Raw genomic sequence first — 16,806 nt, 5'->3', positions numbered from 1 at the left:
CTGGAACATAACCAACATGCCCATGGTTGATTATACAAATTCATCTCTAATCGTATTACTACCTGGGTTTGTAAAAAAAGGATTTTCCAATGCTTTCACATGGTTGTCTCTTTTGATCCTTTCCCAAATGCACTGAAGTGGGTGAAGAACTGCCTAGCCAAGACCAAGTTCATCAGGGTAAGAATCCTGATTAAAATAGTTTTGTGACCATCCCGTGCTCATTGTATTACATCTCACTACCCTTAATAACTTTAATACCTCTAGTTTCTGTAATACTAGCACATAGTGGAAATTTAATAATTATGAAATAAATAAATAAATTCTGATCCAAAAAATTAAATAAAATTAGAAGGAATACAAGTTCCAGATGCCCTATGCCTCATTAGTACTTTATATGATCACATCACTTAATTAACTATAGCTTGACTCTCTCCAAAGCCTCTTACTCCTCTTTGCTAAAAGAAAAAAAAAGAACAAACTTATTTAGACAACCTCTGACATTGTAGCCATATAAGAGAATGTGAATATCTACTCTGAAAAACATATAATTTCCTTCATCATGTTCAGAGATTTGTGATAGTGTCATGACAAAGTGACAGACACAACTCTCCAAAGTTAAGAAAAATGTCAAATCCAATTTCAAAAACTAAAATCTTAACTAAACAATAAGAGATCCAAAAGTAAGAAATAAATTGTCCTTGATTTTTTTAGCCTCTGCTAGGGTCTCATGATGCTTACCTTTCCACAACCACACTTGAACATTTTTCTTTGTTTTTTCCCTTTTACTGAAGAAACAGATGGAGTTGAAGAGTCATCCAAGAACACTGACCCTGTGGTTAATTCTTGAATGACTGTCAGTCTAATCTGGACATGTAGATATCTACTTGTTTCATGTCATAACCCCAATTTCCTTAAAATGTTCTACTGTAATACTGCTGTCAATACATTATTACCTTCTTTTAAAAAAGAATATTCTATTTCAGAGACAAGAAGAATCATATAAGGAAGGGCTGTGCCCTGCTCCTCAAAGGCAAAAATTTCATGGGAAAAGTTTTTAAAAGCTCTGTGTAGAGTTGGAACATAGAAGACTTTTTGTATGACAGGCCTCTGCTACAATTAAAATGTGTCATAATCTTTATTCTCTCTGAAATAAAGAAAGAAAAGAAGGAGATGATTTAAAAGTATAAGAACCACTAGTGAAGTAACATGGAAAAGAAGGTCATTTTATATATTTTTTAAAATTTTTACTGTTGGTTGTTCAAAACATTACATAGTTCTTGACATATCATATAAACCACCCAGATTTCTATGTCAAATTCCACTCTAGAGTCTCATAAGCAGGCTTCACCCACCCCCACTTCCCAGCCACCTTCCCTATAGTGAGACCATTTTTACTGGCAGTGAGAGCATTAGAACTCATCTGTTAAATGAAACTTTTATGACTGTTTAAGGAATTCAAACCGTAGTTTCCCTCCCACACACTCTCCTTTTCTTTTTATTTTTCCTTCAATATTAAAGGGATTCTATTTCTGGGATGCCTGCTAGCAAAACATGAAGTCCTAGAAAATACAAAGCACTTATCAACAGAAAACAGGAGCTGCTAGTTTTGTAACCTCAAGCAATTCCTTCTACTTCTTCAGACCTCCATTGTCACCACTATCTCAAAAAAAGGGTGTGGGTGGGACCTTGACCAGGTAGTTCTTTCAAGGTGCCTTTTAGTTTTAAAACTATTTTGTCAATAATTACGGGGGTACTAAAAATTATGTTAACTATATAAATTTTTTAAGTTAAAAAAAAACACATTTGAGGACAAAGGAACCTCGAATATAATTCTTAAACATCCAGAAAGATCTTATAATAATCATAGAGTGTCATAAAAGAGTGTCATAAAAATTGTCCCCTTTGCTTGGCTGTCATTTGCTTCAAACAAAGCCTCAGCCATGAGAAAACTATTTTAATACTCTGAGAAGATTAAATAGTTAATCCACTGGGAAACTAGGATGAAAGACAGAATTCACAGATCTCGTTTTCAGAAGGAAATACTGAATAGAATAACAAACAAATTTGTCATGCCTAAAAATTATTCCAATGATACATAGTATACAAACATTGTCTGTTATCTGGCATGCATCTTCACTTTTCCTTCCTAATCTGAAACTTATACTATTAGGTAATATCTAATTTTGACAGAAAATAACCATTTCTAAGTGAAATTCTTACAGGTGAGTTGTATGTTACACATCTTGGGGGGAAACATCCATAATAACAAATATTCCAAGTCAATTTCTTTCAGAAAAAAAATTGATGAGAATTGGAAGATTATAGTATTAACTAGATACTAAGATAATTTCTGCTTTCATGGCTTCACTAAACTGGAATTTCTAGTGCATCATTCACTACCCCATAATTATGCATCAAAATATTAACCAATTAGAAGGTAAGATGGCAAGAGCTCAAGGGGCAGTAATAATTAAACATGAAACCTTGCAGTTCCATGCAGTTCCAAATAATAAACAGATCCACCACACTTTTTAAACTTATTAAACCATATTTGAAGAAAAAGAATCATCTCATGTTTTATAATTAAATAATTTCATTGACTTCAACTCACATCATCTGCCAGCTCTTTATCTCCTCTCTTTTATCTCTATTATGTTTAGAGCCGGATACAAAGGCATACAGGTAAAATATGAATATCAAGTAGGACATAATGTCCTTATCCTCCTAATGCATAGGCTGTGGAGTTCAATTTTTGTATGAAATATATTTGAAAGCAGGGCACAATTTTTTAAAATAATTGTTTTTAAAAAAAAAAAAAATGTTTGAGTCAGGTGCAGTGGCGCATGCCTGTAATCCCAGTGTCTGGGAAGACTTAGGAGGATCATGAGTTCAAAGCCAGCCTCAAAAATGGCAAGGTGCTAAGCAACTCAGCGAGACCCTGTGTCTAAATAAAATACAAAATAGCGCTGGGAATGTGGCTCAGTGGTTGAGTGCCCCTGAGTTCAATCCCTGGTACCCACCCCCCAAAAAATAAATAAATAAATAAATAAAAGTTTGAACAACAACAAAAAATGCTAGCTGGGTACAGTAGCGCATACCTGTAATCCCAGCAACTAGGGAGGTTAAGGCAGGAGGATTCCAAGTTCAAAGCCAGCCTCAGCAATTCAGCAAGGCCCTAAGCACATTAGCAAGGCCCTGTCTCAAAATAAAACACACAAAAAAAAGGACTGGAGAGGTGGCTCAGTGGTTAAGCGCCCCTGGGTTCAATCCCTGGTACCAGAAAACAAAACAACAACAAAATGCTGTTGCAAAACAATAAAAAAGCCAAGAGCAGCGGGGAACACCTATAGTCCCAGTGAAGCTGAAGCAGGAGGACCTCAAGTTCCAGACTAGCTAACTTAATGAAACCTTAGGTAACTTAATGATTTTGTCTCAAAATCAAAAATAAAAACAGCTGGGGATGTAGCTTCATGAGAAAGAGTCCCTGGGTTCAATCCTCAATGCCAAAATGAAAAAGAGAAACATTAAAAAAACAAACTATTACATTTCATTTCTAATTTGTGCTGTTGGTTCTATTTTGTGTTAGTTCTAACATATTTTGTGCATTTAAACAGCCTTGTTCTGTTAGGTATAAGCTCTGTTGAAGCAAGGACCATGTGTGTCATGTGTGTTGCAGTAGGAAAGGGTCTAGTTCACAGTATGCACTTCATAAATATTTGATACATGAAGGAACAAACAAATAGCCAAACACCAAATAACCATCTGTTTCCATGAACTAAATGTTACCTGGAAGCCTTGCTCATCTACATTTTCTAAACATTACATTGTTTCAAATGACTTTCTTCACATGTAGAGTTAATGTTTCAGTCTGAAATGTTTAGTAAGCGAAATGTTTTTAAAACATCTGAAAATACATTTGAGAACATAGTAATAGATTTCAGAAACCTAAGTTTGAGTTCCAATTCCAATACTTAGTGATGCAGAAGCCCTGAAGAGATCACCCAGTGTATTTGAGACTCACTTTTTCCTCTGTGAAATAAAGATAATATCTGTCCAGGCTACCTCACAGGATTTTAATAAAAGTTAAATAAAAAAATCATTCATTATCACAAACAGAGTGAGAAAGGGATCATAACCACCTTAATATTTCTTTCCTAGTAACAAAAGAAACTCAAGCCAAAATAGGAAAAATCCAGTTGGAAGTGTTAAAATAATTCCCTCCTGGTCAACAGTGAGGTATCATCAGCGCCAACAGTTAGACTAACAACAACAATTATAATTGCACTTAATACATGGCATGCACAAAGATCTGATAACCTTTCTTAGCTTTAGGATGCCATCACAGCATGGAAGAAAGCACAGGGAGGTCACATTGCAAATGAGTGCCAATGACAGATCTAAAACAGCTTCTGATGGTCCAACCAGACCTTAAGGTTGTTAATCAGTGCTACTTCTTAAAAGTGCTTCAGTAAGGTAAAAATACAGCAAACTGAAACACACACTAGATTACATTATACACTAACCAAAACCCACCATCAAGGATACATAGTTGTGCCAAAGCCAAGCAAGGAAATTTTTGTTACCCGACACAATAACGTGTAAACACAATGGTACTTCCTGTGTCTTCATTTTTAGCCAGCTCTCAACATATTTTGCAACCTAAAGATCTTGAAAAAATTTACAAATTTGTTGTGTCAGGCTTCACAGAAAGTGGAACGGACATGTCATCCCATGTCTTAGATTTTCAACTCAAAATGTTTAATTGATTTTATCACTTTGAGTTAACTGACTAGTTCTAAAGTCAGTATGCTTCGATAATGAGAATATACACTATACTTCATTGTTCACTGTTGTTCATGATGTCCATCTAAGCATCTGTTCAGCTTATTTTCTAGGAAATCAGCCACCATATTGAGTCTACAATCAATGCCTTTGTAATCCTATTCACCTTAAGGAAAAACTATTGTTATTAAGTCTATTTTGCATATATGTGTGTGTGTGTGTATATATATATATATATATATATATATATATATATATATATATTACATATATGTATATTTGGAGGGGTAACAGGGATTGAACTCAGGGGCACTCAACCAGTGAGCCACATTTTCAGCCTTACTTTGTATTTTATTTAGACACAGGGTCCCACTGAGTTGCTTAGCACCTTGCCATTGTTGAGGTTGCCTTTGAACTCGTGATCCTACTGTCTAAGCCTCCTTCAGAATGCCTTTGAAATCCAGTGTATGTATTATACTAAGAGCACATGTCAAATTAGAGATAAAATTTTCTTGATAAATATGTTATCAGCATTTAGATTTCATGAACTTTACAATTGAAAAAGTAAAATCAGAGATTGGGATGGTAGCTCAGTGGTAGAGTGCTCACCTAGCATGTATGAGTCACTGAGTTTGACTCTCAGCAACGCATATAAATAAATAAAAATAAAGGTCCACCAACAACTAAAAAAGAAAAGTTTTTTTTTAAAAAAAGTAAAACCACATAAACCAATTTATTTCAAGCATACTTAAAAGTCTGTAGTAACTGGAGCTGGGGCTAGGGCTGATCGTACAGCAGTAGCCTAGTACAAGTGAGGCCCTGGGTTCCATCCTCAGCACCACATAAAAATAAATAAATAAAATAAAGGTATTGTGTCCAACTACAACTAAAAAATAAAATATTAAAAAAAAATTCTAGTAACTGGATTAAAGAATAGTTTTTAATTTTAAATTAAATTAAATTAAAATTTTAGTTCCTTAATCACAATTCAGGAGCTCAACAGCCACATGATGTTGGATAACAGGACTGTATTCTGAATCCATACCTACTGCAATGAAAGATGTCATGCAGAACACCTGAAATATACTCTGCAAAAGATATTTTCAGAAATTGAATTCAAAATGTTCTCCTTGGTTTGGTGCAGTGGTGCAGGTCTATAATCCCAGTGATTCAGGAAGCTGAAGCAGAAGGATTCCAAGTTCAAGTCCATATGTTCAACTGGGCAACTTAGTAAGATCCTGTCTCAAATTTAAAAAATAAAAAGAACTGGGGATGTAGCTCAGTGGTAGAGCATTTCTGGGTTCAATCACTGGTACCACAATAGGGGAAAAATATGTTCTCCCTAAATGAGAAATGTCTTAATGTCTTTTTCCTAAAATCTTATATGATCCAAGCACTTACTTTGAAAAACTCAGAGTCATCAGCTTTAACATACTGATAAGTCTCTACATCTAATAAAACACAAGCCTTCATGACATTCAGTGCATTTAAACAGTCAACTGTTATTACATTATTCACTGATGGCAAAGGGTAAGTCAAATACCTCGTTGATAATGTGCATAGACAAAAAATTTTGTGTTCTTTTATTTATCCTGCTGACAAAGCTTGCCACAAACTAGGAAGAAGGATGGGAAGATGTTAGAAAGATTCTGAGGGAATATTTCAGTTGATCTAAGTTCAGGTCCTCTCTTTTCTGAGCTCTACCTTTTCTAGTAAGGTCAAGATATGAATAATGTGTCAAAGCCACTCATTTGTAATTGAACTAATACAGTTTCAGGAAAAAGCACTTGACCTTAAGCTAAGTAAAATTCTGCAACACAGGTTCTTGCTTCTCACCTATATAGGGTTAATGATTAAGAACTTGGGCTATTAAGAACTTTGGGTTGGAACCCTATGTCTTCCATTTGCTACCATTTTGACTTGATATCTTTCTGTGCCCCATGAGTAAAATGGCCATACAAATAACAGGACCTAAGTCATATAGTATTATGATAAATAAATGAGATTTTTACATGACATAAAACATCTCAATAAACTTTTTTTCTTCACAGTACAAGGAATTGAACCCAGGGGTGCTCTACTACTAAGCTACATCATTCCCAGTCCTTTTCATTTTTTATTTTGAAACAAATCAAGATAAGTTCCAGAGGCAGACCTCCTTCTTGTGATCCTCTTGCCTCAGCCTCCTAAATAGCTGAGATTACAGGCATTAACCACCATGCCCAATTACAATATAAAATACCATAACATACATCCTGATTCTAATACATGGTATATGTGCAATTACTATTACTATTTTAGCTTAGAACTCAGAATAACAGAGATGGGATATATGTTCAATAAATATTTAAGTGAATAACATGTCCAAGCACTTTATAAATAGTAAAATGCTAGGAAAGCATAAACAAAAAAAAAAATTTATCCTATATAAAGTAAGTTTAGAGAATAGCTCTGTTCAGACCAAAGAACAATGTATTTAATGGAAAAAATATCCCCAATTTTGCCAAAGTGAATCTTCACAATGTGGCTTACTAAGTTCTGTTAAAGTTTTTATAAAATCTTTTAGCCAAAATCAGATCCACACTCATTTGTCTAAAAAGTGCTAACATACCAAAGCCAAATATAAGTTATTTATTAGTTAATATTACTTTAGGTTCATCCATGGCTCTGCTCACCTCTGCTAGAAGGCATACCAGAATACACACATAAAAAGCTCAAGTCTCTAAATATGTTTTTTCTCAAGGATAAATTTTCTGTTTTTATTAATATTCCATGATCAGATCTTTTAACAAAACTGCCTATTACTGGCATTCCAGTCTTTTTTCCCCAGCAGGGTACAAACATTAATCTGTATTATAAGGCCAAAAGAAAGGTAGTAACTGTGAAGAGGAGAAACAAGCTAACAATGGATAAGCAGCCCTGGAATAACCAAAAGGCTGACTTCAAACTTCAAAGCTTTGTAACAGGTGATTCTAAACAGTCATAAAACTGTCACCTCCATGGGTGGTAATTTCCTCCTATGTAAAATAAGGATATATTTTTAAAATCTTTCAAATTCATGCTATTATTTAAGTTGATTAAAGATACAAAGTATATAAAACTGCCATTTCTATGCCTAATGAAGATTTGTCACCAAAAATTTGTCGTTAAAATGACAACTATAGAAATGTTTACATGATGAAATTTTAAAAATGATTTTCCAGAAAGGTACAAGAGTGGAAGATTTTTAGTGAATTCTGAATTTCCTGGGGGTATATAATCCAGAAAGTACAAATAAAGAGAAATGAATTAACAATGGGATACCAGAGCAGTGAAAGCCACGCACTTGCTCTATGATGAATGCTTCATTAATTTTTTAAACACTGTGATGATGTTGCAATTTTCCAAGAGCAACTGTCAGAGGTCTTTCCTTTTGATATGTATCACAACAGTCTAAATTACATTGAATACTAGTGTATCTGTCATTGACCAAAATGCAATTTTGATGTATCTAGTGTTTCGAAGTTCACACCCACGCATGTATAATGTTACTGTTATATTGTACCTGCTATGCTTACCTGCAGGATATTTCACCCAGTCACCCATTTAACCCGTGATCTTGCTGAATAATTTTCTTCCCTGTATAGATGTATCACGGGTGAATTTTACCTTAAATACGACTCCTATTCCAACACCTAAGAGGCCAGATCTGTCTCAGGCCCATATACTGTGTGCATCTAGTTCCCTGGGATGCTTACTAAGATGTTCCATTTGCACGGACTTCCAGAACCCGAGTGGGCTCACCGCGGGCTCCGCGATCTCAAGCCCTGTCAGTCTGATGCTTTGTCTCCTGCCTCAGAAGGCCAGAGCTGCAAGCACACGTATGACAGACACTCTATAATAATAAAAAGAACACCACAGTCCAGCAGAGAGGCAGCTCCTCCAGGCAACGCCAAGCAGGCGATCGCCCGAGGAGGCCAAACCTGAGGCGATTGTTCCTCTGGTGCCGGACCCAGCTGGGGCGGACTGCGCCCGCTTCTTCCCCGGAGGGGTCAGGACGCCCCCGGGGACCCGCGCCACACAGCCGCCGACCACCTGCAAACGCCCACCTCATGAAGGCGGCCACGTGCACCAGGCCAGCGGGGACCCGCTGTCTCAGTTTCCACAGCGGCCGCGGCGGGCCAGACGTCACTCAGGTCACACACGGCAGCCGGTGCCCTGGCCACAGCAGGTCCTCCCCGCGCCCTCTGCCCTTGGACAGCCCACCGCCCGCAGTCCGGTGCTCGTCCTCACCTGACAGCCACCCGCACGGAGCTCTCGTCTGGGGCGCCCCACATGCTGACGGCGGGCGGCGGCGGGGTCCTTGGGCCTCTGCACCGCAGAACTGAGGCGCCGCCGGAGCCGCGGCGCTCGGGCGCAGGAGGCTGGGGCGGTAGGGGGCGGCCGGCTCACCTCCGCCGCGCTACAGCCATGTTGGGCGACTGAATGGAAAGGTGGCGGCGGCGCTGAGGCAGCAGGAGGAGGAGGTGATTCACGGCTGGCGGGCGCCCGCCCCTTCTCCCCGGCTCATCCCCCAGATTCTGGGGCGGGGACGTAGCGCACTTGAATGGCTAGTGCGGCGGCCCGGGAGCGAGCAGGCCGCCGGCGGCCTCCTGGCGGCCAAGTAATGCGCCCTGCCCCCTCCGACGGGGACGCGGCCTCCCAGCGGCAGGCCAGGGGACTCCACGCCCGCCGGGGTGCTCAGGGCTCCGCGCCCCGCACTGCGTCAGCGACGGCCGCAGAGCCGGGCCCCATCTCGCCCTCCCCCAGCCTGCGCCCCGCCCTGCCCTCCGCTGGGCACTGCCTGGCGCTGCTGGGCAGGGAGGCGCGCGGGGGAGGGTGCCCGCCCCAATGCCCACGCCCGCGGGCGACCGGCCGGTGCGCCCTTCCAGGCTCTTCTGTGAAGCAGCCAGTGCACGTCCTGGTGCCTGTGTCTTTTCTAAAACCAAAGCTGGATTCACCCGCGCGCCAGGAACCAACCAGCTGCTGCCCTGGATCTGCTTTGTTTCCACCGTAGCCCTATTGTCTTCTTTTCATCTTGGACTTTGACCCCCTTCCCTAGCCCCACACTGGACACCCTCCCTCCCTGGAGTCAGTCATTCATGCTAAACTGGCTCCCTGGCCTGTCCCCTGTCTCTGGACAGCTGGGCTGTTTTGCAGCCCAGCTCCCGTTTACCAGCTCGTGTGGAATATGGAAATGATTTACTCTCAGATTCCTGAATGCGTTTCTGTTCAATCATCTGTGCACTGGTAAATGAACTACACCCTGGTACTGCCAAGTGTTCCCATAACTGAATATCCATCAAAACAACTGTGTAGTAAATCCTTCCGAACTGATTTTCTTTCCCTGTTGGAACTCAAAAAGCGCCTCCCAATCCCAGGATTCTATCCACACGGTTCAATTGTGGTTTCTCCTTGTCACTATTGTCCTTCCACATGCCTTTACATAGCTCTGTGGAAACAGCCTTTATTAGCTTTGCCACAGAATATCTTTTGTAGACTGCCCCATACATATCTATAAATAAACATGTGGGTTCACACAAAACAGTATAACAGTTTAAATGGCACTATTCAAATAAAGTCACTGCCCAAGTACATAAAATCATATACCTCATCGTCCTACTCAGCGTTACAGCAGCGTGGGTCAGAGGAGGCAGCACACCTTGGGACAAAAAAGAAGTGTTATGATCTAAACCCATGGAAAGGTCCATGGGGTGTATAATTATAGATAGTTTTAATTTTATTCTGTCCCTTATTCTTGCTATCCTTAAATTATAACAGACACATAAATGGGAAGTAAAGAGAGCAGTGATGGTGAATATCCTTTTATAGACCAAATTGGTGACAAAAACTCTCCTCTGGCTACCCTCTGGAGAGCCTTCCCTAGCCTCAATATTTATCCATCAACACATCAGAGCCTCATTTCACCCTGCCCTGGCAAGTCCATGTCAGGGTGGATCTGGACAGGCCACTTTGTCTCTTGGATTGGTATAAGGAAGGCAAGAAGAGCAGAGGACATTTATCAAGAAAACTAAAAGAAATGTGTATAATTTAAAATGTTTTAAAGTTCCTATTAAAATGGCACTATTACATATCTATCTCAGAAAAATCTGTCACAAACAGATGTCTGCAGGAACTGGGCAGGTGAAGCAGGCAAAGACGAGAATCGCCTTCCAAAGGCAGTGGCCATTCTCAGTTGTGGCTGAGCATTGCTGAAAGGTGAACCCTGTCCTGTGCTGCCACATTTTTTGTTTGTTTACTGTGCTTATTGCTCCTCAAGTGAGAAAGAAAAATCAAATCTTTACATGAAAACTCCATTTTAAACATCCACAACTAATGCAGCAAAATATTTAAATATCATGTAAACCATTCAAAATATATCTGAGGTCAATTTCATTCCCAAGTCACCAGGCTGAAAATTTGGCCAAAACATTAGTACTGATAATAGCTGTGGCTTTGAGTTCATATTGTGCATGGTTTCAGCAAGAGGCAGTGTAAAAATTCTGATTCAGTGATTTTCTCCCAAATGTCAAAAGTTGTAAAGTTAACAACCCATATTGCATTATTTATTCCAGATTCCTTTACAGTTGCTATAACACCTTTCCTTATGGTTCATATAATTAATTAATTAATTATCTTAATTTGAAGAAAATTCCAAGGACAGAGCTTTCACTACAGTCATTCATACACACACACACACACACACACACACACACACACTACAGTCTGATTCAGTCAATGGAAGTTATGATAGAAGGATGATGAGTTCAAGCTCGAAGGGTAAGGAATTCAGCTATATACTGCCCAGGATAGTCTGTCTCGAGTCCACTCTTGCCTCCACACTGAAGGATAAAGCAAGTCATTTCCTTGCCTTAAACTTTTCAATGGCTACCTAACACAAGCAGAATAAATTCCTCCAAACTTTAAGGCCCCTTGTACTCTGGCCCCTCCCAACTCTGACCTCATCTCTTCACACTCTAATCCTTACCCACCACCCTTTGGTGATACTGGTATTTTACTTCTAGAACACACAAATTTCTATCCTTCCTAGAATCTTTTTACTAGTTTTCCCTGTATCTGGAATGTTCCTTTTCCTGACCTTCTCATGATTCACTCATATTGGTCTTTTTGGTATCAAATTAAATGCTGTATCCTCAGGGAGGCCTCTCCTGATCACTAGTTGAAAGTATCACCCCAACAAAGGCCAGCTACACAAATTGCACTACCCAGTTGAAAATAGAGATTCAGGGTATCTTGTTAGAAAAGCAGAATAAAAACACTATTAAATGTACAAAAATATAAGCTTTTTTCCTTCCTTCTAGGCTCTCTCTTAGATTGTTACTATGTTTTGCTATTTAACATCATTCTTTATAAAGAAAAATGAAAATTTTAGATTACTTCCATGAATTTTACCATTCATTTTTATATTGTACAATGCTAGTTTAAAATGTGAATATAATGCACAAATGTGAAATCATAAAAATTGTACAATTTCTATTTTCAAATTCAATTATGCACATTTATTTCTTAAGTGCACAGTAGAACTTTGCACAAAAGTAGCGCAACTTTTTAGTCACTGTGTCTGTATACACATGTGTGTGTTTGTGTGTCTGTCATTTGTTCTTTCAAGTTTTCTACCCCTAAGCTATATCCTCAGCCCTTTCACTTTTTGATACATGTTCATTCTCCTAACATTTGTCTTACAGATAAGAAATAAAGAACTGAAAAGAAAAGAAACTACTTTTCCCTTTTCTTTTTGTCCATCACTTTCAGAATCAGTGGTTGGCTGACTACTGCAGGAAGTAATGGTCGCTGTGTTTTTTTAAATACTATTGTCTTATTTATGCATGGGAAGCAGCTTCTCAGAGAAGGATGGCCTCTTAACATGCCAGCATCCCAGTTCCTCAGTCGTACACCCTACAATTACCTCAGCCTATGACTTGCTTTGAATCTCCCTGAACTCCACATCAGGGGGTCAACCATAATTCTGTGTTTTGGGGGGATCACAAATACTACATAAGTTTCATGATTTAGATGTAAAGTATCCACCAAAATCTCCTGTGTTAATGAAGGAACATTCAGAGGTAAAGTGATTGGACTGTAACCTAATCAATTCATCCTAATTTGAATGGCTGACTGGGTAGGAGAATGCGTTCTGGAAATGTTGTTCTCCCATCGCCCCCACCCTTGTGTGTGTCTCTCCCCCCCTCCCACCTCCTGCCATGAGCTGAGTCGCTTTCCTCAGCTAGGCCCTTCCCTCATGTTGTGCTGCCTTACTTTGGCCCCAGAACAATGGAGTTGGTCATCTTCAGACCGACACCTCTGAAACTGTGAGCCCATAATAAACTTTTCCTCCTTTAAGTTGTTCTCATTGGTGTTGTGGTCACAGTGAGGAAAAAGGCAACTAAAACAATAAGAATAGGACACCAGAAATGGAGGACACATATATCCTCTGCTAACAAGCATATGCTCTGATATCTTCTCACTTAAAACCCAAGGCCACAGATAAAATTAAGAATCACAAGAGAGTGACAACAGCACTGAACCAAGAATAGGACCCTTCTAAGCACAAAACTGTGACCACAATGATCATTTGCCCAGGAGCTGGTGCTGCACTCTCAGCTGCATCACTATTTTTATTTCTTCTTATCTCTTATCACTAGCTAATGTTTTCTTGGTTTAGTTGTTGTTGTTTATTATCTTCATCCCTCCACTTGAGCATAAGCTCAAAGATAGTAAGGATTATTTCTATTTTTTAAATTAATTCTTTTTAGTTATATACAGCACCAGAAAACAACCTGTCATTATCACAAAAGCATGGAATACAACCCTCTCCAATTCAGTTCCCAGATCTCCTTTGCCATCTCTACCTCCATTTCACCAATTCCTCTTCAATCCATTTAGTTTTCTTTTCCTTTTTTTTTTTTTTTTTTTTAATTAGTGCCCTGTTGATACACCCAATGCTGGGACCTACAATGCCACATGCATGCATGCACACAGGAAAGTTCAGTCACATTCATTCTGCTGTTCCTGCCTTTTCTTGTCCTTCTTCATCATCCTCAGTCCCCTGGACTACTCTCTTGATCTTTTCTCTATTTTGATTAAATTCCCCTCTCCCCTTTATTCTCTCTCTCTCTTTCTCTGTTTTTAAATTTTTACCACCCTCCCTCACTTATTTTAGATTAGCTTCTTCATATCACAGAAAACATTCAACATTTGCTTTTTGGAGACTGGCTTACTTCATTTAGCATGTTAGCTTCCAGATCCATCCATTTACTGGCAAGTGACATAATGTCATTCTTTTTATGGCTGAGTAATATTCCATTGTATATACATACCACATTTTCTTTATTCATTTGTCTGCTGAGGGGTACCTAGGTTGTCTCCATAACTTGACTGTTGTGAATTGTGCTACTGTAAACATTGATGTAGCTACATCACTGTAGTATGCTGACTTTAAATCTTTTGGATATATACCAAAGAGTGGAATAACTGGGTCATATGGTGGTTTTATTTCTAGTCCTTTGAGGAATCTCCATACTGCTTTCCAGAGTAGTTGTACCAATTTTCAGTCCCTCCGGCAATGTATGAATGTAACTTTTTACCCCACATCCTCTCAAACATTTATTTTTCCTTGCATTGATAATTGCCATTCTGACTGGAATGAAATGAAATATCAGTGTAGTTTTGATTTGTATTTCCCTAATTGCTAGAGATGTTGAACATTATTTTGATATATTGTTGACCATTTGTATTTCTTCTTTTGAGAAGTATCTGTTTAGTTCTTTTGCCCATTTATTGATTGGGTTGTTGTTGTTTTATATACTTCCTTAACAATACTCTTAAAGCACAAGAAATAAAATAAAAATTATAGGTGGGACAGCACAAGATCAAAAAGCTTCTGCACAGCAAAGGAAACAATTAAGAGTATAAAGAGAGAGCCTACCTAATGGGAAAAGATCTTTACCACTTGCTCCTTAGATAGGGCATAACATCCAGAATATACAAGAACTATTTCTGTTTTACTCACCAGTATTTCTGTAGATCCCTCAACACTGTCTAGCACATAGTATGCATCATTAAATATTAGCTGGATGACTTATGTGACTTTTAACAAGATATGAGACCTAATTCTCTACTGCTTTTACATAAGTAATGCATTTCTTACCATATGGAGTTATTTGGGGCAAAGGAAGAGCTTTACGTGCTCCTACTTAGTGCACAATAAACTACTAGCTAATTATATTAATAATGATTGCAAACAGAATGTTTTTAAAAGCAAGTACAGATGCTGCAGCTGCACCTGTCTATGATACAAAGATTTATTCCAGCACACCCTAAACAAGCAGCCAAAAAGAAGCTACAACATGCACTGGGGTAAAGACCTCACCAGTGTTCTCCCTCTAGGCCATCTACTCCATGCTTTTCTGGTTTCCACATTCTGATAAGTCATTAAAAGTTATTTGGTTCTTCCTTTTTGCTGCTAGCAAAAGATTAAAAGAAAAAGTTCTGATTACAACTCCGTATGCAAACAAGTGGTTTTGAAGAAGCATGCCTAGGCAACCATCTCCCCAGAAATCTGTTTGAAAAAATCTTTAGGAAGCTTACCTTTAATGGCACCATCAGAAATATGAGTCTTTCTTCAGTGATCCTTTTTGTTTTGTGCATTTTTCCCATTACTAATAAAGAAAAACGTTTTTAGGACTCCTCCACCATGCAGTACATTATGCTAGATGCTTGACATTCATTATTTCACTTATTTTCTCCATGACCCTTGAAGGTGGGTACAATTATTATCTCCAAATTACATGTATGAGGGAACCGAGAAGCCTTTCCAACAATTCTGTTAAAACCTTGTCTAGGGCTGGGGATGTGGCTCAAGTGGTAATGTGCTTGCCTGGCATGCATGCAGCCTGGGTTCGATCCTCAGCACAACATACAAACAAAGATGTTGTGTCCGCCGAAAACTAAAAAATAAATATTAGAATTCTCTCTCTCTCAAAAAAAAAAAAAAAATCTTGTCTATATTTCAGACCCACTGTATTTTTTTTAAATCACCTTTCTTCATACCTTTTACTGATTTCACTTCTCCACTGGACCACATATGACTTTCCCTTTGCCAAATCTTCATTGCATTTTGCGGTTGCATTTCTTTGTTGTAGGGGTGATGATCATTTTCTAAGTCCTCAACTAGACTGCAAATTTCTAGATGTTAGAATTTATGGAAAACCCATGAGGCAACAGTACTTTTTTTGTTGTTGAATAAGTAAATCAGTGGTTACCAAAAGAAGGACATGTTATGTTTTGATTTCAACACAAAGCAAATTTTCATCATAGATAAGCTGTTGCATACTGATTATAGTTCTCAACAAGACTGCTTCCAGACCATGAAGTCTACTAAAGGTGTCATTCAAGTACTTATGAAGGAAACCACAGCACCTGAGATTCTGTAACTAACAAAAGTAAGCAATACTCCTATAATTTTGGAGATGAAAGACCTTTTACCATTCCAATCACTGTGTTCATTTTAGAGTTAAGGAACTGAAAGAATTGATGACTGCCACCAGTTTCCCCCATTCTCCAACAACACACACACACACAAACACACACACAAATACATATACACACAAATGAGTACTCAGTAAATTGGTAGCACAGCTAAATTAAAATTCAAGCATCTTTGCTCCCTGTCCTGGGCTCTTGGTCATTTTTTTTTTTTTTTTAGAGAGAGAGAGAGAGAATTTTTTTAATATTTATTTTTTTAGTTCTCGGTGGACACAACATCTTTTATTTTATTTTTATGTGGTACATGCCAGGCGAGTGCGCTACCACTTGAGCCACATCCCCACCCCAACATTTTATGCTTTTGGTTTATAAAACCTCAGCCTGCACTACAAGTGTTTGCATATGAAGAATATATGTTGAGTGCCAGGGTTGTAGCTCAGTGGTAGGGCTCTTGCATAACAAATGTGGGTTTCATTCTTGGCACCACATAAAAAAAATAAA

General features: G+C 38.7%; 1 protein-coding gene across 9 annotated transcripts in view; it reads right to left on the bottom strand.

Moving 5' to 3' along the window:
- Kif21a (kinesin family member 21A) overlaps positions 1–9,426 on the bottom strand; it is a 147,578-nt gene extending 138,152 nt beyond the window's left edge. For 8 of the 9 annotated variants that reach the window (XM_034636583.2, XM_071609973.1, XM_071609974.1 and 5 more), the window contains exon 1: positions 9,055–9,425. In XM_034636583.2, the coding sequence (XP_034492474.1) occupies positions 9,055–9,098 (44 nt within the window). In that variant the 5' untranslated portion in view covers positions 9,099–9,425. Of the gene's footprint in view, positions 1–9,054 lie in introns of all 9 variants that reach the window. The other variant, XM_071609978.1, reaches the window with a different exon arrangement.
- Between the last annotated feature and the right edge of the window lie 7,380 nt (positions 9,427–16,806).

This window comes from Marmota flaviventris, chromosome 3 (genome assembly GCF_047511675.1).
Source record: "Marmota flaviventris isolate mMarFla1 chromosome 3, mMarFla1.hap1, whole genome shotgun sequence".
Taxonomy (NCBI): Eukaryota; Metazoa; Chordata; class Mammalia; order Rodentia; family Sciuridae; genus Marmota; species Marmota flaviventris.
This window is presented reverse-complemented; position numbering and strand designations above follow the sequence as displayed.